Source organism: Ascaphus truei, chromosome 2 (assembly GCF_040206685.1).
Source record: "Ascaphus truei isolate aAscTru1 chromosome 2, aAscTru1.hap1, whole genome shotgun sequence".
Classification (NCBI taxonomy): Eukaryota; Metazoa; Chordata; class Amphibia; order Anura; family Ascaphidae; genus Ascaphus; species Ascaphus truei.
In genome coordinates this window covers 21,197,463-21,222,433 of record NC_134484.1, presented here as the reverse complement: position 1 = coordinate 21,222,433, position 24,971 = coordinate 21,197,463, and the positions used below count along the sequence as shown (strand labels likewise).

Here is a 24,971-nt window from a genome sequence, read left to right as displayed (position 1 = left end):
AGTTCCATATGTACAACCGTCAAAGAGAATGATACAAAGTTTTACTGAGATGGTGCCATACACCTGTGAAATCATCCAAAGCTGCTCTTGGAGTCTCTTCCCTCTGCCCAAAAGGATGTGGGGAACAGGCCATCTTTCTTCATATGTGGTGGTGGCCCAATTGTGGAGCAAAGTACAAATGTTTAACGCTGCGAGGGGTCCCATTCAGACGCATAGACCCCTCGCAGCGTCACCGTGACAGACACTGTCCTTTGGAGTCGAGGACTCAAACTCTTTCTACATCTGCATAGACCTGGATGCAGAGGATTTTAAACACCGTGGTGCCTCTCTTGGCTTTTCCTCCTTAACAAACCAACTCAGAGCCTAAATAAATCTGAGATCAAATTAATCACTCGTATTGCAAATGCAACAAGATGCTCAACTGCAGCCTTTTCTCATCAACCACGTTATCTTCTTTATCTCAAGTCACAAATACAATATGGGTTATACAGTATGTCAGAAGGGGGGGGGGGGGGGAGCATTAGTTATTTAAAATACTCCAAATGTACAAAATATGGCAGCCCGGGTTACTTTTTTTCTGGGCTCAAAACATTATCTATCCTCTTATAAGTCTTGTTTTCCTCTATCCCGGTCTCTGCTCCCTCCCCCCTGGTCAGTAGCTGTGTACTGCACCGACACACTTTATTCGAGCAAATACCCGGTATGTACCTGGCAGATACCTGGAATGCGCCGCTCCTCACCTCTGACAAGCCCCGTTGCGTTTGCCTTCCCAGCCTGGGTTCATGCCTGGCTGACGGGCGGCTGATCTGTTAAATGATAATGATTAGGATTTAATAGGCTGCAATGCTTCGCGTGTCTACCAGATGGCATAAATTCATGAATTGTAATGCAGTATATATATATATATACTGTGCAGTATTGCAGCCAGCGGGAATAAAATGCTTCAATCCCTGCCTGAAAAATACCTCAATGCACTCGGGCAGAAAACAGTCACAAACCTCAATACACCCGGGTATACCCGAATTCGTGGGACTAGCCGAGCTCGAATAAAGTGTGTCGCCAGTGTATGTATTATCCCAGTCATTTCACCAACCAATTATTTGACCAAGTGGTCCATTGCTTTTGACCTCTTCATTGAACTACATGCTTTACATACCGTAAGAAAAATGTGTATACCAGGGATGGCCAACTTCATTCCCCAAGGGCCACCAACAAGTGTGAAGGAAATCCCTGCTTCAGCACAAGTGACTCAATCAGTGGCTGTCTTTGACTGAGCCACCTGTGCTGAAGCAGGGATATCCTGCCCTTGAGTTGGCTACTCCTGGTGTCTTTTTTTACATTAACAAAATATGAGGAGTGGCTGCCTTGTGCACTATTTAACCATAACTTATTAACCCCCCACCCCTCGCCCCCCCCCCCCCCCACACACACACACACAGGAGAGTAGAGGAATTTTTTTTATATCTTCTTATATCTGCATAGTACATTAATTAATTGTGACGTCTTTCAATTTAGATCACTGAAGAACACATCCATCAAAAGTAATTACCATGTCAAAAAGCGCCAGAGATAGCGACTCCAGAAACAAATCTGTATCATTTCCAGAGGCACTTAAATAAACCAAAGGATTAAAAAAAGGGAAGTTTTTCTGTAAAGCTATTTTCCCGTAATAAACGTGGTCATTTTGCACCACAAGTAGAACATGTTTTACACCAGTCTCCTCTCATTAAACAGGTGAGCTGTTCTTCTAAGGTCGTGTAACAATCCCGTAATAACGCTGAGAAGAAGCTCGGCAAGTGGGCTTGTAGGAATAGACAAGCATTGTAAACCATATACTAAATTATTTACCCTACTTTCGAGTGGACCTTGGGGGATGGTCCATGTTCTCAGCAGCAGCCCAACCATTTAGGGAGGGTATAGGGATTTTGTCTCTTTTTTTCCCATTTATTAATATCCTGGTATTTGTAGATTGATTCACTAGTAAATCACAGAATGTCGCTGTTCTATAACTTTATTGATTCTGTGGTCACGCGCTTACTCTTTACTGTATTGTGTTTATTATAAACAGTATACAAAAGCTTTACAGTTATATTTCTAAGCCCGTTGGACATTACGATGCTGTAATATGATTTTATAAATTCACACGGATTTCCATTTACAACATTTACCGTTCTCAAACTTTTCCCCATCACACACCAACCACTACAGTGTTAAATCGCTCCCCACACGCGGTCCATGTGTGTATTTATATATACACACATGTATTTCAAAAACCCTCAACCTATATCTAAACAATGGTAAGTAGCGTTAGAAACTGCACAGACTGGAGGAGACGGCTGTCTGAAGTGAATCTGCATCGTCTTCAGGGACCACCGATAATAAATAAGCCCCATTTGAACAAGCATACGGCCATTCATAAGTAGCACACAATCCATAGCTATGGGATCTGCAATGTCATTAATGATGAGGGTTTATTGCCTTGTCAAATCTCAATTCCCAATGGCACATAAAGAGCCATATATACCAAGCTAGCCATGACGTTCACTTAAATGGGCTGGAAGGTCCCTTATGGGATAGCATAGAAAATGTGTGTTACAGTCTTACCATACCTCCCGTATCCTGATCCGTCTGGTGATCGCGCCTCCACCTGTGCAAGATCCTAACTATGTTGGTTGACCACGTCTCAGAACCCAATACAAGAACTACACACACTGGTATAGATAACATTTTACTGCATGCAAATGCTGTTAGGAATAATAATAATAATAATAATAATAACAACCACACTAACTAGGCCACGCACGGCAGTAATTGCACAGTGCCCCCCAACAGTGTCCACACACTGATGGGATATTCCCCCAAAGTACTGAGGTGCCCCTGGGCACCCAACCACCCTGGTGTCCACAAGAGCCAACCCACACAATGTGTGCGACAGTGCTGCCCACAACTAAAGTGTTATTGTTGGTGCACTTTGTGATGTGATGATACCTACCGGGTGCTAGAGCACCCGGTAGCACCGACAGAATGGTGACTGGGATCCATTGATCCAACGACATGGTCCGCGATGGCGTCCGCCTCCAGCTGGAGTGGTATCCAACTGGAGGGTCCCACATCAACAGTCTCTGTATCTGTTGGTGGTCTGGACACTGGCCGCGTCTGCTGCGCGGCATCCTTTGCAGTGTCCCTGCCACTAAACAGATAAAGCAGCAGTGTCCCCGTCTAAGGGCCTGTCCCATCAGTAGCCACAGACTGACAGGGGAGTCGGGGCCTAGCTGGGGGTCTCTGGCCTAGTGCAGGGCCACAGACACCCTGCACACACCCTACCCTCTCCTTGTCCCAGCTCCGACTGGCGTGGCACGCAGCGCGCCAAATGTATCAATCTTGTGGCAGCAGCAGTGCTACAACCCTATTGGCTGTATTTCCACATCTGATCTTCAGCCCCTTGGCCTTCTGGGGGCTGTAGTCCCCGCGGAGCACCTTCCTTAAGATGGCCGACGTACACAGCACATGTGTGCGCCTGTAATGGCCGCCGCAACTCCCAACACCCTTCTGTGCATGCTTAACTGTACTGCGCATGCGCGCGCACCATCAAGATGGCGACGTCCAGCTAAGGGAGCCGCCGTGGATCTCCGGCGACCCGGTCGCCCCTGCACAACCTCCTTACCTATGGCTGTCTGACCGCAACCTCCGGCGGCACCCACACCACCCGCGGAGGTAAGAGGGCACAGGGGGAGCCCGGCAGGAGCCCTGGCCACATATATTATCAATTCCTGCACCAAACCACATCTGATGACATGCCGCCTACATTGAATCTTTTTACAAAAGAAAGTGCCTTGTTATTTGAAAATATATATATATTTTATAAAATTACCTTAGACAATCTACAGAATACAGTCTACTTTCCTGAATTGAAAAATATACGTATTTTTTACTTTGCTCCCTGAAACTTGGTTTGCACCCTGCACTTCTTGCAACGTGGTTTCTAGTGGATTTAGTCCCATATTTACTCAGCGTTGCTATGCCATAAGACACCATCAAACACAAGGAGACACCAATTCAAGGGACTGGGCCATAGGTTATATTCTGGCGCGGTAACGGGTCAGTGAGACCAGCAGCTTTACAACAATGCAAATAATAGGTTGCTACTAGTTTCAAGTAATGTTAAACCTCAGCACTCCGCGATACACAGCAAAGAAAAGCTTTGTACCGGACTCCCATAAATAACAAAGGCCGCAAAGGTGCAAAGGTGCTAACCAGTGGTTAAAGTACCACAGAAACCAGTGTTACGGTGAGAAGATATTCATCACGTGCTCAGCCAGAGAACTCCTGTCTCCTACCCACGCCGCTGTGCTCCATCACAGAGGAGAGAAATACTTTGACATATAAAGTGGCAAAACGATGAAACACATCTTAATCATGAAACCACCGATGCACAATAGTAGAAAAGTGGAATTCGTGGCTGAAACATTTCTATTCCTTTCAACTGGGCTGTGGCTGAGAAATGCTGTCTTTGCAACGGATCTTTCTAAGGAAAAAAATTCAAAAATTCAAAATACGGCTGATTTACAGAGATATTGCCAGCACGCGGCCTTAAAATAGCACAACATAAAAAGGTTATAAAACTGAAGAGGATTATTACATATTCCCCATCCTGGGGAATAAAAAAAGAAAAGAGGTTAAAGTCATTCCAGCAGATAAAAGCAGTAATGACGCTTCCAAGCACGGCTTTGTCATATTATAATACTTAAATAAATGACTTTGGTGTGCCGGGAGGGCAGCGTTACCCCATAGAAATAATAATATCTGACAGGAATAATGACCAGCACGGCGCTTTGTGAGGAAGTGGAATATAATAACTGCTGGGATTTGAAGCACATCCTGCAGCCACTGCAAATTACTACCTGTACCTCCAGGCACCAGAAGGCTAGTGCAGCATTTATTTGCTGTACGGTTTACACTTCGACTGCGTCGGAAGAGCTACCTATTCCTATCAATCAGGCCTAATCAATCAAACGACACACTCCCAGGTCACACTTTAAAATTGAACTTTATTGATGCCGTGTTTCTGCCCTAATGAAAACAGTGATGTAGCAGCAATGTAACCCATCGGTATGTACAGTATGTCTTTATTTATGTAGCAGTGTATGAGATGTGTGCAGAGGTACTGTACATATAATGGAGACTCGTTTGGGTGAAATTATAACTTGGCTTTATTGAGCCTGTTCCTTTATCCAGGCAAAACATACAACAACAAAAAAAAACAACAAAATAACAAACCCCTATCCCTTTGTAAGGGCTAACTTACTTCCCCAGACCTTATTGGCAGGACTGGAGGGATATTCCCATTACCACCCTATCACCCCAAAGTCTCAGGTGGTACCTTAAGCAGGTGGTCCTCCATGTCAGTCTCTGGGAGGTTCCTGGGTCCTCTGTGTCCAGGAAATATAGGTCTCTGGGTGTCTTGATCTCAGCACACCTTTGTGCTCAAGACAGTGTCTGTGTGCAGGCTTCTGTGCTTTCCTGTGAACTCAGGAAATCTCTCTCCTGTTTCCAACAGGAGGCTTTTCTTAGAGCCTTAATCAGCCAGGTGGAGTCTGGTTGATTGCCTGTGTGCAATTAACCAGCACGCTGCTGGATTTAGAGGTCATTTCTCTCAAACAGTGATACGTCCCTGTTACAAGCAGTAAAGAAAAAAGCAAACCAGGGCACTAAGGATTTGTTGAAGACAATCTATTTATTTAAGCCACTTTTTCACTTGAGAAAGGCCTGAGTGTAGGTCGAAACGTCGTAATGATGTCTTAAATTAATAGATTATCTTCAACAAATCCGTAGTGCGCTGACTGGCTTTTTTCTTTACTGCGTATTTTGGATCACTGACAGGTTTTCCCTGGTCTCAGGAGCACGGGGAATTGTATCAATGTAGTCATGTTATGGTGCGCAGAATATACCTTTATTTTTTATTTATAGAGCGCCATTAATGTACATAGCGCTTCACAGCCGTAATACAGTCATATAAATAACAAATAATACAACTAACACAGTGAGAAGAAGTGCTTCAGACATTAAAGTAACATTTAAGAAAAGGAGTCCCTGCCCCGAAGAGCTCACAATCTAATCTTCTTTTGAGCACCTTTTTGGTCAAGGTAATGCCATAAATATTTTCCCATGATTGGAGGCCCTGTTCCTCACTCAAGTCCGTCCCCCACCACACACACACACACACACACACACACATTCACTCCCCCCTCTCCACTCAAACACAAAATTTCCCCCAGGGTTCCCTCCCACAAACTCACAAGCCCCACTCACACACACTCACAAGCCCCACTCAGTCACAAGCCCCACACTCACTATCACAACACACCCACAATTAATCATAACACAATCACAGCAGTCACACACTTACTTGGAAGTGGGAATAGGCCTGTGAGCTGCTGCAGACTGGGGTGGCCAGACAGGCAGGGGGTGTGCCTCTGTGTGCAGTGCAGACCCCGCCCCCACAGAAAGACCCCGCCCCCACAGAAATGCCCCGCCCCCACAGAAAGGCCCCGTCCCACAGAAAGGCCCCGCCCCCACAGAAAGGCCCCGTCCCACAGAAAGGCCCCGTCCCACAGAAAGGCCCCGCCCCAACAGAAATGCCCCATCCCACAGAAAGGCCCCGTCCCCACAGCAATTAGAGAGAAGCAGCAACCGACGAGGAACTTGAGCTTGGCCTCGGGACCCACTTCCATCGCCAGCCAGCAGGGCGCCATGCGCTCTCTGGCCCCCCTGCATTTCAGGGTTTAACAGTACAGTAGTTACGCCACTGACTATACCAACAGATAATGGGGAACAGCAGGGGGTGCAGACCTGCCTGAGACATGTGAATGTGCTCACAAGTGGCATTTTTATTTGCTGTACATGGTCTTATATTATATGTATATTAATGTATTGTCTTCTCTTGAGTTCCTGACTCAGGGTTGATAATAAGTGTGACTGGTTTGATTCTGCGGTTTGGACCGCAGCCTAGTGACTGTTTTATTGTGTAACTGTCCTTGGCCCTAACTGTTCTAGTGTCCCATCACTAAAATATAAAACTGGAGACAATGTAACGAGGGAGGCAGGGGAACGGGAGACAATGTAACGAGGGAGGCAGGGGAACGGGAGACAATGTAACGAGGGAGGCAGGGGAACGGGAGACAATGTAACGAGGGAGGCAGGGGAACGGGAGACAATGTAACGAGGGAGGCAGGGGAACGGGAGACAATGTAACGAGGGAGGCAGGGGAACGGGAGGCAATGTAACGAGGGAGGCAGGGAACTGGAGACAATGTAACGAGGGAGGCAGGGAACTGGAGACAATGTAACGAGGGAGGCAGGGGAACGGGAGACAATGTAATGAGGGAGGCAGGGAACTGGAGACAATGTAACGAGGGAGGCAGGGAACTGGAGACAATGTAACGAGGGAGGCAGGGGAACGGGAGACAATGTAATGAGGGAGGCAGGGAACTGGAGACAATGTAATGAGGGAGGCAGGGAACTGGAGACAATGTAACGAGGGAGGCAGGGAACGGGAGACAATGTAACGAGGGAGGCAGGGGAATGGGAGACAATGTAACGAGGGAGGCAGTGAACTGGAGACAATGTAACGAGGGAGGCAGGGAACTGGAGACAATGTAACGAGGGAGGCAGGGAACTGGAGACAATGTAACAAGGGAGGCAGGGGAGCGGGAGACAACGTAACAAGGGAGGCAGGGAAGCGGGAGACAACGTAACGAGGGAGGCAGGGGAACTAGAGACAATGTATTGAGGGAGGCAGGGGAATTGGAGACAATGTAACAAGGGAGGCAGGGAACTGGAGACAATGTAATGAGGGAGGCAGGGAACTGGAGACAATGTAACAAGGGAGGCAGGGAACTGGAGACAATGTAACGAGGGAGGCAGGGGAACGGGAGACAATGTAATGAGGGAGACAGGGGAACTGGAGACAATGTAACGAAGGAGGCAGGGGAACGGGAGACAATGTAATGAGGGAGGCAGAGGAACTGGCTTTATTTTTGCTCTTTTCTCTGTTTTCAAAACTGTGGACAAGACACGTTACGCTGGCGAAAAGGACATTGAACATCTTCTTGCAGTGGAGTAAACGCAGGGTAAATCTGTTAAGTTGTTACAGATGGGTTGGGAGAATGACTTCTAAGGGTTTATCCCGTAATGTGCTGCAAAGGCGGTGTAATATGGCATCGCATGAGCTTATAGGGCCACAATATAATCCGGCAGCTTCGGCATCTTGGAAAAAAGCATCAACAAAAAGACAAAAAATACCCAATGCTACATCCAATATGATAAAATACATAGTTAAATACTTCAATGTTAGTATTCTCCTGAGTAAGGGTCATTTAGTTAAACCCTTTGACCAACGCGTTATAAGCCTGCAGCCACATCACAGCATGACCAGTATGCAGGTCCTAACACTACATGAGAAAATTCTCAGTTACCAAAAATACATGGTAATGCTTTTTTTTAATCAACAAATAGGGTCGTGGGGCCGCACAGAGAAGAGATAATAAGATAGAGAGAGTGAGTTCTGATACAAACCATACAAATGCAAGACAGAAGCGGAGATGATCCCTCCCCAGCCCCCTCCTGTCCCATAGGTTGTGTTCCCTTCTTTTATATTATGCCTCTTGTCATGTTTATATTTACTGTCTTGTTTGTTTGGACACTATAGACACTATGTACTTGTTTGTTTGGACACTATAGACACTATGTACTTGTTTGTTTGGACACTATAGACACTATGTACTTGTTTGTTTGGACACTATAGACACTATGTACTTGTTTGTTTGGACACTATAGACACTATGTACTTGTTTGTTTGGACACTATAGACACTATGTACTTGTTTGTTTGGACACTATAGACACTATGTACTTGTTTGTTTGGACACTATAGACACTATGTACTTGTTTCATAGATTTAAGTTGGAAAAAAAAAAAAGCATGAGCTAAATAAACACGACCTAAAAAACTCACTTCGTATTGTGTGTTTTTTTTTTTTAATTATTAATATTATTTAAACCTACACACCATAACAAATGGAACCATACAGAAACCATGGCTGGAGACGTCCTCAAAGATTAGACTTCCTATAATATTACCAACCATGTATTGCACACAGCTCTTTAAAGGGGAAGCTTACCTGCATACAGTAACATTACCATCCAACATACACAAAAAGGGAATCTCTACCGCAAAGAGGTTACTATCTAATGATAGATACTGTCCATTAGGTATCTTAGTGCATGACAAAGCATGCAATGAAGTATGATGTATTACTACATCAAAATACACTTTGTAAGACTGCTCCATAAACGGTAATGAGAACCAATGGTTTGAAAGTGAGAGCTGAAAAAATAATTAGGCCTTATTAGCTCCCAATTCCAGGTCACGTCCACTTTTACAACTATGAGCAATCCTGGGAGAAGCAGAGTGTTAAGGCATAAAACGCGGTTAGGTTGCTTTGCCCCGCTCACCTATTTTCTTGTTCTTCTCGTCACCGCGGCTGTGAGCGATGATGGGGGAGTAGATGAAAGGGCTCTTTGTGGACAGCTTCTGACCCAATAAGTTTTTGACCTTCCTCGGTCGCAGGATGACGGGCAGGTTCAGAAGCTTCACAGATCTGGAAGGTAGATGTTATTTCAGTGACAGAACTGCATTTGATATAAAACACCAATGTTAAACCCTACAATACCCCTATAAGATTCTGCTCTTCTCCTTCCTAGATTTCCTTTATTTAGGATTTCACTCTGTTTAGGTACTTTTTTTTCCTCAGCATTTTATTGAATGTTTAGGAGGGAGGGGGTTTTAAAAAAAAAAAAAAATCAAAAGAAGGTAGGAGTAAGAATGAAAAATAACAATGGGAAAAAATGGGTAACTACTTGGTATATAGTACATAAAAAGATCACTTGTGAGCACATTCACATGTCTTAGGCAGGTCTGCAACCCTGCCTTTCACTATTATCACCCAGCATACCGTGTTGTACAGGGATATTATACAGGTAATACTTTGAGGTCTTATTTGATACATAAATACAACAGGTTCTGGTCCAATGCAACTACAACACACAATATCTGACAAATGCTCAAAAAACTAGACTGGTCATCACTCTGAACAAGCTCCTCACCTCTACCACATGCAGCACTTATCTGAGATCTGACTCCAAAAGACTGTTCCTGGTCCCAAAGTTTAACGAACTACCTGGCCGCTCCTCCTCTTACCGTGCACCCCACAACTGGAACAATCTACAGGAGACTCTCACAGCCGCCACCAGTCTAAGTTCTTTCAAAAGTAAAGCTATCTCACATTTTAAACTGGTCTGTAACTGTTACATACGCCTATAATATATATATATATTATCTCTAACTGTGCATGCAATGTCTTGTATATAATGTATAACCCTGCTCACTTAATGTAACTACGTATTTGTAACCCTGTATTTGTCATCATAACTCTGTGCCCAGGACATACTAGAAAACGAGAGATAACAATGTATTACTTCCTGGTAAAACATTTTATAAATAAACTTTAACATTGGTCACTGACGCATGCTCATAAATACAATGATCCCGATGCTCGTAATGAGGCACCAGCTGCACAATCCCCTTAAAAAAACAAACCATGTAAACTTCGAGGAGAATGGAGACAAGTTATAAAGGGGAGAGGTTTGTGATGTAGAAGTTTGGTCAAGTAGCCAGAATGCTCTTCTTTGGCCACTGGGTGAACCTGACATGGTCGTGATTGAAAGAGAAGGTGTGAGATATATATATATTATCTTTCGTTTTCTAGTATGTCCTGGGCATATATATAGATAGATAGATAGATAGATAGATAGATAGATAGATAGATAGATAGATAGATAGATAGAAAATGTTCAATAGGTTGCATTTAAAAAATAAAAAAAAGTGTTCACGTACCTTGATAAATACAAGAATTGCTAAAAATCTAAAAACAAACTACTTGATAATGATGTCTCCCACCTAACTTTTTATTTCCTGCATATACCGAGAAAATGTAAATAAAGAGTTAACAAAATGCCTTCTGGCAGTGGAGATTAATGAAGTTGTGCCCTTAATGCGTTTATTATGATTGCCACCCATACAATCTTTGAATGCAGCCATGAGATAAGGAAATTGAAAGCAGCAATCTGACATACATATACATATATATATATACACACATATATATATATATACACACACATATATATATACACATATATATACACACACACACACACACACACACACACACACACACACATATATATATATATATATATAATATATACATATATATATATATATATATATATATATATATATATATATATATATATATATATATATATATATATATATATATATATATACACACACACACACACACACACACACGCATAATATATATATATATATATATATATATATATATATATATATATATATAGAAACCCTGTCTTCCCATAAGAAAAGGCACAAAAGCAGCAACACTCAGATAAAGCAAAAAGACATGTATTAGCAGTTACAAAACAGCACACTATAAACCCTTGTTTATAAAACTTTTTTGTTATATATATATATATATATATATATACACACACACACACACACACAAATATATATATACACACACACACACACACACTTTTTTAAACAAAACTTAAATGTTGATTGAATGGTTTTAATTATTCCCTAAAGATCTGCAGTTGTACTTTAGGCAAAGAATTGAGTAGTGTGTAGTAATAATAATGTCATTAGGTAAGTTGATCTTAAATATGTAGGACACAAACTGGAATGTTAAATTAGTGTTACTATGGATAACCATGGGGTAATGTTAAGCACAGGCGTTTTCCCCATGTCTTTATGTACAATTGTGTGAAAGCAGTGATACCGCTTGGTTCAGAAGTTTATGGACATGCAGGGGTTAAGCGTGACTTGCTTCGCAAAAGAGCTATAATCAGTGGGAGTGTATCTGGCATTGTATGCCTGGGTTGTGGAGAGCCCTGTGCATGGGAATATGTTATCGTTGTGTATTAGTGCATTTACTGTGTGCCCATTGTTGGGGAACCAGGGAGAGGTCGTCGCCTGATGGGAGCCCCCCCAACGGACCAAAGCAAAAGCTTTGCAACATCATGGCACTGATCTCAGTGGGACATCTGGAGCCCCGACTCGAGCCGTGAACAGGATTGATGCGGTGGAGTAGGGAACTCTTGGCCCTCCTTGGATTGGCCTGTTTGAATCGCCAGCTTCTCTGTGACACTCCCCCAGAGCAGTTTTTTTGGGGGGGCTCTAGCTCCTTCTGATTCGCCAGTTTCAGCCACCCACTTCACTCCTCATTGGTGGAGCGTTTAAGTGACGCACCCAATTTCGCCCCTTCCATGCTTTTGAAAGGGACCAGGGAGGCTATACCTGCCTAACCAATCAAGCATTCTAGGAGTTCAACATAGGATCCTGAGGAGATTCGGTGTAGGGATCTGATGCAGCCAGCAGAGCTGCGTGCTCAGGGGCCAGAATAAAGTACAGAAGGCTGGTAGTAAGCGCTCAGGGAGAAATACCTGGGGGAGCCAAACTTTGTCAGCCTCCAGAGAGATGTTCTTGGGGCATCCAACATTGGCGGATGGCAGTTCCCACCACACAGGGCTAGGTGGCCAGGAGGCTACTAGCCACTTCTTATTTTGTTTCCCTTGAAGTAATCTTCTTTGTTTGAGGCATTCAGCTTTGGTGGGTGGTGGTCCCCACAACACCAGCGGAGTAGGAAGGAAGCTATCAACCGTACAGGGGCTAGGTAACCAAGAGGCTACTAGCCACTTTTTGTATAGTACCTTTCTTCTCTGGAAGTTCGGGAAGTGAACGCAGGACTATTTTCACCATTTGGACTATATTTTGGGCTCAGTTGAGCCACTCCCACAGACTAAAAGAGCCCAGGATCGATAAACCTCACCGGCATCCCGCAGAACAGCAACTAGCCCTTTCTGTGAATATTTGTCCCTTATGTTGCATCTATCGTGGGAATGTTGGATTAATGTGTTGTGGTATCCTACTCATAAACCGAAGGTTTATTAGCTCCTGGTGTCCGGCTAGTTGGGACTTTGGTCTTGGGGGAAGCCCATAGGGGTGTAACAGGGTTGAACCAACCCTACAGGCACTGGTGGCAGCAGACAGTAAGGGGTTGGGCACAGTTCGGGGATCTCTGGTCGTGAGGTACCCCCCTGACTTGACATTAAGTAAAAATACTATTTTTGAATATCCATGCTTGTTATAGTACTCTACTGTATGTATAGTTGGCAATGCCGACTATACAGGTAATGCAGAATGCCTTCAACAAATAATGTCTAAGCCTGATGTTCCCTTACTGCTCTTCTCTGATGACAATAATCCTTATGGGCGCCTAGCAAATAGGATACATTCCATTCACTATATTAGTTCACATATTTCCACATGTAATAACCGTAGACTAAAGTTTTTTGTTGGTACACGTCACTGGACCTAGCTAATTCATGCCAGAGAGTTTTCAAAGCAACTAAAATGTCAGATATTTCTGACTCCACTAATTAAATTATGGTTAATTAAATGATTACTCTCTGTTCTAGTTAAGGGGTGTACCGGCCCACCCATAGTCGTACGAAACAAAGAAAGTCTATGGCTAACACAATTTTCATTCAAGACACCCATGTACAGTATGAGCTCTGGTTCATTACAGACTCTTAGACTTATTCAGCAAAGCCTTTGTGCTTCCAACTGTTCCAAAGTATACTCCTTTCCACTTTACTAAACAGATCAAAAGACATGGGATGATGGCATTTCACCCACAGACACTCTAGATACTGATCCCATTACAAAAGTTTTACTCCAAAAGAGATCAAAGATCTTTTTTCAAAGTAATGAGAGAAGAACTCACTCAATTTATAATACAATTCACCATCAATGCAAGAAATATATGAACTGCTCCATGAACCCCAGATTAGATGGAACACAGTGTTTCCAGTACACGGAAATACTTTGCAAATGTTATACACTTGTCTAATACCTGCAGGCTGGAGCACCTGGGCTGGGGAAGAAAACATCCTTATCTGTATTCCAAAATGGGGTTCTCTTTGTACATAGTCTATTTTTCTACCTATAGTCTGAAAAATAATAAAATGCCAAAAAGGCCACAAATGTGAAACGCAACTCATGGCCTATGCCAAATCTCAATGAATGTGAAACGCAACCCATGGCCTATGCCAAATCTCAATGAATGTGAAAATGTACTCAAGTTCATTAGAAAATGTCCAAGACATCTGTAAATCAAGTTTCGTGATTTGACGCAAGCTTCAGACAAGGCAAATTACCTCAACTCAGGGATAACTGCACCAGAGAAGTGAGGCAAATCAGAGCAACGAGTAACACATGCTAAAATATACTACATGCCACAAGTACTGTGTGCATGCAGCTTTGCCCACCCATTTGAATGATCCCCTCACTCACTTAATCATTTGCTACCCACACAGTTCCAACAGTATTATTAGCCCTGCACAGCCCTACTTAAACTACACAGCCATACACACTTCTCCCCCCCCCCCCATCCCCCTTTTTATTATTTTAACCTTGCGCTCACTATTTTATCCTAACGCGCAGGAACGCAGGTCTTCACCATGCAAAGGCAGATTTCCTCGTGGTCAACTATATATAAACACTGTCATGCGGGTGCATGTCCTGAGAGGGTGTCTGGAGGTGTGAGCGTGTCCAGGCCCTGGGCGGGGGTGTGCGCATGCGAGTCACACACATCCAGATTTCTCCTTTTTATATTATTAATTCAGCTGTATAACACACAAGTTTATATTTACTGCACTTCCCTCTCAAATTTATTGATGCATCTGTAAAATGCTACTCTCACACATTTGCACCCACATAAATTTCCATGTCTGACCTGAGACTGGACAATACTGATGCAATTTGTTTTTATTTTATTATGATATAAATAATGCTAATAATAATACATATGAGGAGGTATTAAAGAAATATAAAAAGGGAGAGGTGTGGCGATGGAGGGGATTTGGCCCGGGATTAAAGGGGTTGCACCCCATTTGGCCCCCCTGACCTCACCTGGGAGTCAAAGGGTTAACTGGGCTAAGACCCAGAACTGTGATTTAACCCCTGTAATGACATGTACATGTGTATTCCCCTGTTCCCTTGTTCCCTTGTAATGTCTGGTTAATCAGTGTCTGCATCACACACACACTAGAATCCATCCGGGAGCACAAGGGTTAATGTGTCCCCAGGTATGGACAAAGCAAAGGAATGTCTCTGAAGCTATCAGGATGACAGATGGCCCTAGAGTCCCAATGGCTAGAACTTAAGTTTTGTTCAAAAGGTTTTATTACCCTCCCTGTCTGTGAGTATGGGGGAGGCGCATACCATAGCAGTTTTTAAGTGTCCCACTTATCACTGTCCAACACAGGTTATCTTGTCCAAGATCCGGAGGGGTAGCTGGCCTGGCATTCCATTTGCACATGTGGGGCCTCAGAAAGGAGACCCCAGAGTTCTACTGCACATGTGCCAGCTAGCAGGGGGGGCCTGTCCTAAAATGTGTTCCCCCATCCAAGACTGGCTGGAGATAATTGCAAACCAATCCCAGGGTCTTAATGTTACAGATAGAGGGACAAAGGCTTTATAACCTGCTGTTCCCCATCTATCCTTTGTCTTCATTTTTGGTCTTCATGCAAAGTCTTCATTCGTCTTCGTTTGCTGAATGATTTCCTGATTGCTGAGAGAAACGCTATGCACTGTCTTCCTGCCAGAGGTCTTTCATGTCTTTGGTGTCTTGATGACTATGAAGAGTGCTGTATGAACTGCCAGTCCAGATATGACTGCTTCATCAGTTCCATTTTAAGTAAGTGTCTATATTTTGCCTGTTATTTGTACATATTTGCTGTGTTCACCTTTATCAAGGAATAAATTATATTTGTTATATCTAAGTCTCGTCCCAGTTCAAACCCAGGTATATATATATATATATATATATATATATATATATAGTTTTTTGGTGTAAATTACAGCCTGTCGCAAGCTCTCGTGACAAGAGGGAAGGATAGATTTACATATGCATATAGAAGTGTGGGGTACGGTAAGGATGGTGGGTTTGCAGAGCTTTCAATTAGAAGGCTTATATAATGATGTAAATTGAAGAGGCACACAGTTAAACAGCTTGGTGTTCAAGATCCTAATTCGTTAGACCAAAACAGATAAACCAATACTAGATTATGCCAAAGTGTGTGAACCAGAGGGACCAGCTATCCAAGGCTGCGATTATAGTGGCAGTGACGGCGCGCACCGTGCGAGCAACAGACCTCTTCTCTATGAGGCCGCCCATAGTGTGTGCAACCACGAGCGAGATTCTAGAGAAGACAAACAATTTTGTCTTTGCCACGCGACGGCCGGATCACGTGCCCGGTTCCGCCAATGAGGGCTAACCACTCACGTGAAGTCACGGCCATGCCACCGCCATGCCTCCCACCTCAATACTGTTTTCGCACGAGCGACAGGCCACAATAATCGCGGACCAAGAAAGTGTGTGTGGAGTCGTGCTCCACACACCATCAATTTCTTCACACAGACTACGTCCCAGATTTTGCTACATACTGTACATTATGGAAGAATGAGAGTGAGGCCCATTTCTTTGACCTTGCAATAGAAAAGCGTTTAAGCATTTAAAGCAGCAGTGTCCAAGCCACCATGGTGTCCACCCCAACCCCCCCCCCCCCTTAATATGTGCATCAATACAATCCCCACATTGATAAGTAATTAGCCAAGTTGCTGATCGATCTGTTCTCCTGTGATCAATTGGTGAAGATTCGGCTCAGGGTTCACTAAAAGTCAGTGCAGCAGAAGAGGACCAAAGATGCAAAGTTCTGTGGGGAAGATCATGTGACCAGGCAGTCACTAGATACAATTGGTGCACTGCTACAGATGGGACAGGGCTTAAAAAGGGGTGTGCCAGAGCCTGTTTCAGAAGAGGAAGGGGATGTGACTTTGTAATTGGTTGCTATAGAAACAAATGCTTGTTACATTAGAATACATTAAAAGTGTCAGTTTTTATTTATTTTTTTAAATGCTAGAAGTATTTTCTCATAGTACAAAACTGATTTATTAAAAAAAAATAACATATGAAGGATATTGCTTGGTATGCAGCTTTAAGATATGAGTAATAAGCCTTGACTCTGCTTTTGTTACAGTTTCAAGTGACTTCCCTAACAATGTGTAGAGAGGCTCTTTTGGGACATTTATGTTAAGTATTGTCTTAATCAAGGCATTTAAAGAAATGTCATTTTTGGACAGTACCACAATAACTGAATTTATTTAACAATATCTGTTGTCAAAATTTAGCATAGGTTGAACTTGATGGACCTATGTCTTTTTTCAACCTCATCTACTATGTAACTATGTAAGTGCAAGATGGATTCGAAGCCGTTTCATACCCACCAACAGAAGCTGGGATCTCTCTGGGTGGAACGAGTGGGGTCAAATCGGAGTGAAATACCATCTGTATATGATTTTAGATATATTTTCCTGAACACAAGTTGAATTTTAGACGCACATTACCATATCTCTTACCAGACTTCAGGTCTAGTGTGGTGTTTAAGTCTCTCTCCCAAGCCAGCATGTATCCATCTTTCGTAGGCGAGATAATTATGATAGAATACCATCTTGTAATTTAAATACTAAGGTATACGATTTGTTTTGGGTCCCATTTGAAATCAAAAATTCAGCTGAATTAGTTTAACGGTCTCTTTGGGTAAGTTGATGTTCAATGATGTCGATTTAGAGTAATTTGTTTTGTATCCCAATAAAGACCAATGCTCCTCTAAAGACTGGAATAGGTCGAGTAGGGATATTCGTGGTTTATGGCCTGTGTCTTTTAGTTATAAATCCCACTTGATCTGGATGGATCAGCTTTGGAAGAATTGGCACGGATTTTAGCATACAATTTAATGTCTTTAAACAGGAGTGATATGGGTCTGTAACTGGCACAATTCAAAGGATTCTTCTGTCTTTGGGTATCACCACAATAGAGGCTCTGTAACATCTTTGGCAGGAGAAGAACCGGAGGGTATATTGTTAAATAAATTCAGTCAGATGTGGAATTAAAATTAGGGTACATTTTTGGTAGTAAAGATTTAAAAATCCATCTGGACGAGGGGTTTTCCCCATTTTTAAAGGGACTAAATTGTTTCCGATATCTCCAAAGGATCTACCGAAGCTTCTTGGGTAGCGATGTAAGAATTCCAGTTCAGTTCCATTATTATATAGTAATTAGGTTTGAATTCGGGGTATAAAAACAAGATGCCACACGTGATAGTCTGATTTGCAACGATTCTTTCTTTAATACAGATTATATCGCACGTATGATATTATGATTTGTAACAATTCTTTTACATACATATTCTATCATATTAGATCATATGTAATGGTAGTTAATTAGTATTTTCTGTAGATTTCAGTTACAATTGAAGTATTTTAATCTATGGATAGATAGGAAGGTCATACAGATGTCTTCAACCGCTTACTCCAAGGTCACATGCAGTCAATTCCCGTCAGAGGCTCACCTTACTTAAGACGTATGTTTGTCAGTCCCACTGAATCCCACTACTGGCTAGGCCTCAACCACAAGGTCCCGGTGTCAATCTTGTGTGTGCCTTCCAGGGGTAGGAGGGCAAAGTATCGAGAGTGAAAGTGCTCCTGAGGAGTCCGACGCCCCCCGTAAAGCTTCCAACTGCGGGTGCAGGGTTTGCTCTATATATTTTTGGGGTGTTGGCCTCCAGGCTGGGAGTCTTGTAACAGGGACTTAACCCCTGTCTAAATAAGGCTTCAATATAAGCCTGTAGTGGTCTGAGGAATCCAGCAGGGAGCTGGTTAATTGCAGCTAAACACACACACATTCCCAGCTAACTCAAACTTCCACACCCACCACATCATGAATATATATTTATGCCAAAATGAGTGCTACGGAGCGTGGCAAATGTATACAACGAAAGAGCATTGGGCACCCCTGTCTTTTGTTGTATATAATTGCAGCTAAAAGCAATTAACCAGTCTCCACCTGGCTAATCAGACCTGCAAAAAAGCCTCCTACTGGAAACTGCTTAGAGAAACTCTTGAGCACAGTCACAACTGTGCTGCCAAAGGAGATTATGTCTTGAGTACACAGAAGGACTGTGTTAATGACATCAAGACACAAGGACCCAGACCTCTATTCCAGGGGACCCCGGAACTCACCTGAGGCTGGCCCCTCAACGAACACCAGCCAGACTCAGAGACTGACACAAAGAGCCCCTGCTTACAGGTACCTCTTTAGACTTTGGGGTGATAGGTTGGTACGGGGCTTAACCTCCCGGCTGTGCCGATAGGGACTGGGAAGCGAGTTAGCCCTTACACAGAAATAGGCTGTTTGTTTATTTTTGTGGTTTCTGCATTGTTTAAATTGATGGGCCACGGTTAGCCAATAAAGCCATGGTTTCATTTCCCCCAGCTCTTTATGGATAGCAATTGTTATTTTTATGTTAAATGTGTTTATATTAGTAAAATTAAAATATTAAAATAGAAAAAAAAAGGTGAACTCCCCCAAAAAGTAGATACTCAGCTGTTTCCACAAAAAAACACTTAAGATAGAATTCTAAATGCAAGTTAATGGGGGAAATCCCCCTTTCCATTTTTTGTTACATTCAGTAGTGCTATCCACACTAGTAGGTGATCTTTGTTTCTTGCTACTTTGTATTAGTAAAAGAAAACGGTTGCTATAAATCCACTGATTCTGTCACCCAAGCTCTAAAATTTTGTATGGCCCTGGTCTAGGACAGGGGTGTACAAACTTTTAAATTTGTGCCCCCCCCCCCCGCCCTTTTAACTGCCCTCCAGGATCACCTCCTCTGCGACATCGCCCCCAATGTTCGCCGCCCCCAATAGAACATTTCACGCCCCTCACATCCCTGGTCTAGGGTATAAATAGGGTGCGGAAATGAATAGTGTTCAGCAAGTACTCCTGTTCTTCATGTCATGGGGGCTGTGAAATAATGATTGGGATACGCACAAAGAGCCCCCCTCTCCCAGGTTTACTAAACTGGGAATAAACCCCATACAGTAGATCAAGAATGATCGAATACTTTGTAGTATGAAGAGTCAAGTATGTAAGGGCTTGAGGGGCCTAAAGCCCGTTAGACTGTTTTATGTCTACATATTTCTATTATAGCTGATTATATAAAGAATACAGATTACTCTATTAAAGCACGCCCATGCTTATCGCCGTTTGTTGCATTTTACTTGTTACACACTGTAAAATCTCTCTTGTCCTTTCCAACGCAGTTTTTGCTTTTTTCGGGAGAGATACGCAAGCATTTGAAATATTAGGTGTCTGGTATAACAGCTTTTCCCACAGCACAATGCAGTTTAAAGATACCAAGTAACCACAGATGCTAGAGATGTAAAAAAAAAACAAAAAACAAAAAAACAAATCCTGATTATAAAACACTAAAAAGAAAAAAAAAGAGCAGGACATGTTCAGGGGGCAAGATACCAACATGATGAGTAAACATTCATAAAGGCTTCTGGGTGGGATCGCGGCATTAACAAAAACAAACTAAAGCCATTTATTTTACGAATGCAATATCAAACTGCCCCTTTTAAGACATTTGATTTAAAAACTCTAAGGTCCTTTTCTCTTCTTTGTTTGGTGTTTTCCAATACAATACTGGCAGGTCACAATGCTGACCTGTCACAGGTCACAGGTCACAATGCTTTTATACATCAACACGCCAATGCTGGAACATTCCAACTCTTACCTCACAATGGGCAGCTTCGTGAATGGAACAGGAGGTAACGTTAACCCTTCTGGTAGTATAATGGGCTCCATAGTGCCCGGACATTTTGAGGTGTAGCTTTCCAGACTCTGCGCGACGTCTTTTTTCTCTGAAATGTAAGAGAGAGAAAAAAAAATGTGATAAATAAATGACAAAGGGGACGTTACAAATGCAAATCAATGGTCTGTTAAATATTTTGAGATACTGGCTGCAGCCACAGAAGAGATTGAGGTAGAACTCCATACAGTGTATGATGCAAAACGCCACGGAGAAGAATGCAAAGGGATGGCCAAGGATCAGATGAGTAACACAACCAGTTTACATCGCCCTTCACCATGGATGAAGCTTGAATACAGAGACGACATATACCCCAAATCCAAGTGTACCTTTGGCAGTGTGAAAAAAAGTATCACAGGTCAACGCATAGAAACAGTGTGATGTAAGATAAGAAACACTTGTCCTACCTACCTCAGCCCATTATCTATCTGTTATAACATCTCTGAGCATATTTGATCCTTGGTTTTCTTTTGTATTTAGGAAAGCCTTAAGTCTGTCCCAAGCTTTAGGATTGCCCTAAGAATGTTGAAATGTCCAACCGAATGCATACTGTATTGAGGTCGGAACTCGCAACTAAAGAAGAATCACAAGTAGTACACCTAATGAATCTATAGACAGAAGTCGCAGTAGACTCTTTCAAGGATAAGGCCTGGGTCCCGCTGCTTCCGACGGCCCACGCGGCCGCGGACCACCAGCCCCTTTCCACTAGTGTGGAGGTCCCCGCTGGCTCCTTACTACTTGGCTGACTGCGTGCTGTGACGCGTCAGCCGGCCGATGCTGCAAGCTCCTAGTGATTTGCAGCTCTGACACGTCACGTGGTACGGCAGTCAGCCAATGAGGGAAGGAGGGGAGGGAAGGAGCTACGGATGGGAGGCGGCTTGGGAGGGGAGCAGAGAAGGGGCTGCGGGGAAAAATGTGTGAGTGTATATGTATGTGTGTGTGTGTATGTGTTGTGTGTGGGGGTGTGGACGACACCATGGCACCACGATCTCAGACCTGGCAAAGTTTTACCACCCCCCCCCCCTCCCACTCCCGCCCCGGCTCCCTACAGACTGCATATCGCGGTCAATTGCCTGTCAGCGCGCCGCCTAAGACTAGAATGTCCAAACAAGTGCAAATTGATGTTATTACTTCAAACCAAACAGCCTTTCGGCTTCACAGGGAGTAAAGGCGTGAGTACAGTACTAGAGTAAGGCGAATGAGAGGCTCAGCAGAGGAATGAAGAGTCTCACACAGGAGGCATCAAGGGAATCATTGCTAGGCCACGGAATTCAATGCGACTCTTGCAACAACAGTGTCTCACTTTTATGCCATAAAAAGGAGATCAATTTTGTTAGCTCTTCTGGGAGAGGTGGGCGGGACAACGACAAACATCTCTGTTTTAAAATAATCTACCTAATTCCCTTTCAGTTTCAATGTTATGCATCACAGTCTCAGCTCCCATCGTATCGAAATATGCAGGAGCTTTACTAGTGTAAAAAAAAAAAAAAAAAAGCTGTAGCATTTCTAAATACCTTACATAAAAGCTTGTAGCTGACATAAGCAGTATGTGCTGCATAGTTCTTGTTTTTTTCCTGTGTTATTGTTAGCAATTAGACTTTTGTGCATGATCGCAAAAACATCAACCTTTACACTGCCGAAATCTTGGTGGCAACAGAGGGACACAGATGTGCTAGCTTCCGGGTCACGGGACTGCGCGTGCAGTGGTAACGTGGCACTGGCCTACAAGAGAAAGTCCTCCTCTTAGCTGGCTATTGCCACCGCAACAACTCCTCCTCCCAGGAAGCGACGATCACACGAATCCGTAGACACGAGCAAAGCCGACTTTCAGGGAACAACATCGAAGCCTTGAGAGTGCCAGACACGATATTCCCAGATAGTCATAAGAGAACACCAAAAGTTAAATCCAATATCCCTTCCCAAATAATGTAGAAGCACTGAACACTTTCACCTCAATACAACTCCAATACATGCTAATTTGGATTAACGCAAGGCAGAAAGAAAATAAAAAAATTAATCGTATGCACGATGCAGCACAGCGTAAGGCTACATCTCTCTTAGAAGAAGATCTTGTAGTACTGCAGTTTTCCGATGGAACCATCAATATCCTTTAAAACCATCAAACCGTTTTGGTCACGAAGGTGCAGCGACTGTAAATGTGTGTACTCTGACACATCATGAGCGCTGCCTACTCAATTCACCTTTCCTATTTGAGGTAGGCTTGCCGTATGATGGATAGGCTCAGCAAAAAATTAATCACACGTCTTTTATGTATTTCAGGGAACAAAGGTTAAACAGACTGCAAACTCAGCATGGATCTACTTCCCTAGAGTATTAAACAGGCTGGTTACTTGCAGGCCAGCCGCAATGATGAGAAACTAAAAGTAGCTGTTTCATTAGTGTAATGTAGTCGCATTTATCTGCTATGTCTCGTGAAGGAAGGCAGCATAAAAAAAGGAGAAAACTGTCCATCAGAAAAAAATGTTTTTGTTCTTCCTAACAACGTAGAGAAATCATGTTTATGACGGCAAAATATGAGTGTGTGTAATGTGTTGTGACAAAATACTCCATGTACTGTACAACGTCTCTGTTATTTGTTACTTACATTTCTTTATTAATTTTTTAAAGGGTTTAAGGGGGGGTTACATAAAAGAGTAGGGTACATTGATACATATAATTGGGCGAGATAGAGGGGGGAGTGGGAGAGATTGAGCTTTTGTACGTATACAATATATTAAACATCAGTTTTTATATAGCATAGATCACAACGTTCACAATATTTTACTCTAAATATAGAGATATACCAGCATGTTGGAACCAAGGGGCCCAAATCAGTCAGAACTGTGAGGTAGAGACATTTAGATAGGCAGAGAGTTTTTCCTTGTATACTGTATGCCAAATGTTATTGTTTATTTGATGTAGAGAGGAAGGGCAGATTGTTTCCAATTCTTAGCAATGGTGCAACCCAGTGGCATTTAGAATTTGGGAAATGATTTTTAGCTTCCTTTTTATTTTGGTTGTCTATAAGTTTCCCCTATCTATATCTATATATTGTAGTTGGACGGCCTCGCGGCAGGGTCAGTAAGACGCTAGACACGGTATGACACTTTAACTATAGTGGTTTAATTATCCTCCAGCCAAATACACATCAGGGTACTGTCGCTTTAAGGCAAAATAAAACATGAAATAAATTCCTATCCCTGTTAAGGAAACTAATAACTTCTTCAGCCCTATCTACCGGGCCACCAGCTAATCTGGTTATCCGCCCCCAAAACAAGTGCTCCAAAAAGTATAATAAAGTCTCTTGACTAAAACCGCAGCAGCAGACTTTTAACATTGCACAGTGTTTTTTATGGCTCATCTGTTTGTAGGGGATTCCTATCCCAGGGTCTTTGTGTCGCTCCTTCAATCCTTCAGGAACGCCGGTTCCAGGGAGCAGGCTGTGTCCAGCTAGTAGTGATCTTTTATCCTGGGTTGGGGTCCCAGCAGCCGAGCTTCTTGCAGGGCTGGGAAACCACTGCAGCCAGGGTTCTTCCTAGCTGGGGAAAAGCTAACTCTCTTTGTGCAGGTTACTTCCTGCCTTTTAAACCTTCTGTCTCTCAGGAGTGCTGTCATAACCCAGGACATACTTGAAAACGAGAGGTAACTCTCAATGTATTACTTCCTGGTAAAATATTTTATAAATAAATAAATAAATAAAATAACTGGTGCCAAGTGCAGCAAGATCACAGAAAAAAACTTAACCTCCTGCATACTGGAACCTATCCACTCTGTTAGTTCTTTAGTCCATAAGGACAGTGACTGTCAAAAAAAAAATATATATATTATATATATATGTATGATCATGGGAAATATTGATCTCCAAAATCCTATATATTAAGGCAAACACTTCCTTCCATAGTGGTTGAATTTTAGGGCATGACCAGAATATGTGCAGTATACTCCACATATCACCACAATTATGCCAGCACAATGGGGAGAAACGTAGGAGAAAATAATGTAGTCTGGTAGGAGTAATGTACCTTCTGTATATTAATTTGCAAATA

General features: G+C 42.9%; 1 protein-coding gene across 2 annotated transcripts in view; it reads right to left on the bottom strand.

Moving 5' to 3' along the window:
- TRAPPC9 (trafficking protein particle complex subunit 9) overlaps nt 1–24,971 on the bottom strand; it is a 953,009-nt gene that overhangs the window by 846,201 nt on the left and 81,837 nt on the right. For both annotated transcript variants that reach the window (XM_075581783.1, XM_075581782.1), the window contains 2 exons: nt 20,851–20,977; nt 9,511–9,656 (listed from right to left, as the gene is read on the bottom strand). In XM_075581783.1, coding sequence (XP_075437898.1) covers nt 9,511–9,656; nt 20,851–20,977 — 273 coding nt within the window. The remainder of the gene's footprint in view (nt 1–9,510; nt 9,657–20,850; nt 20,978–24,971) is intronic.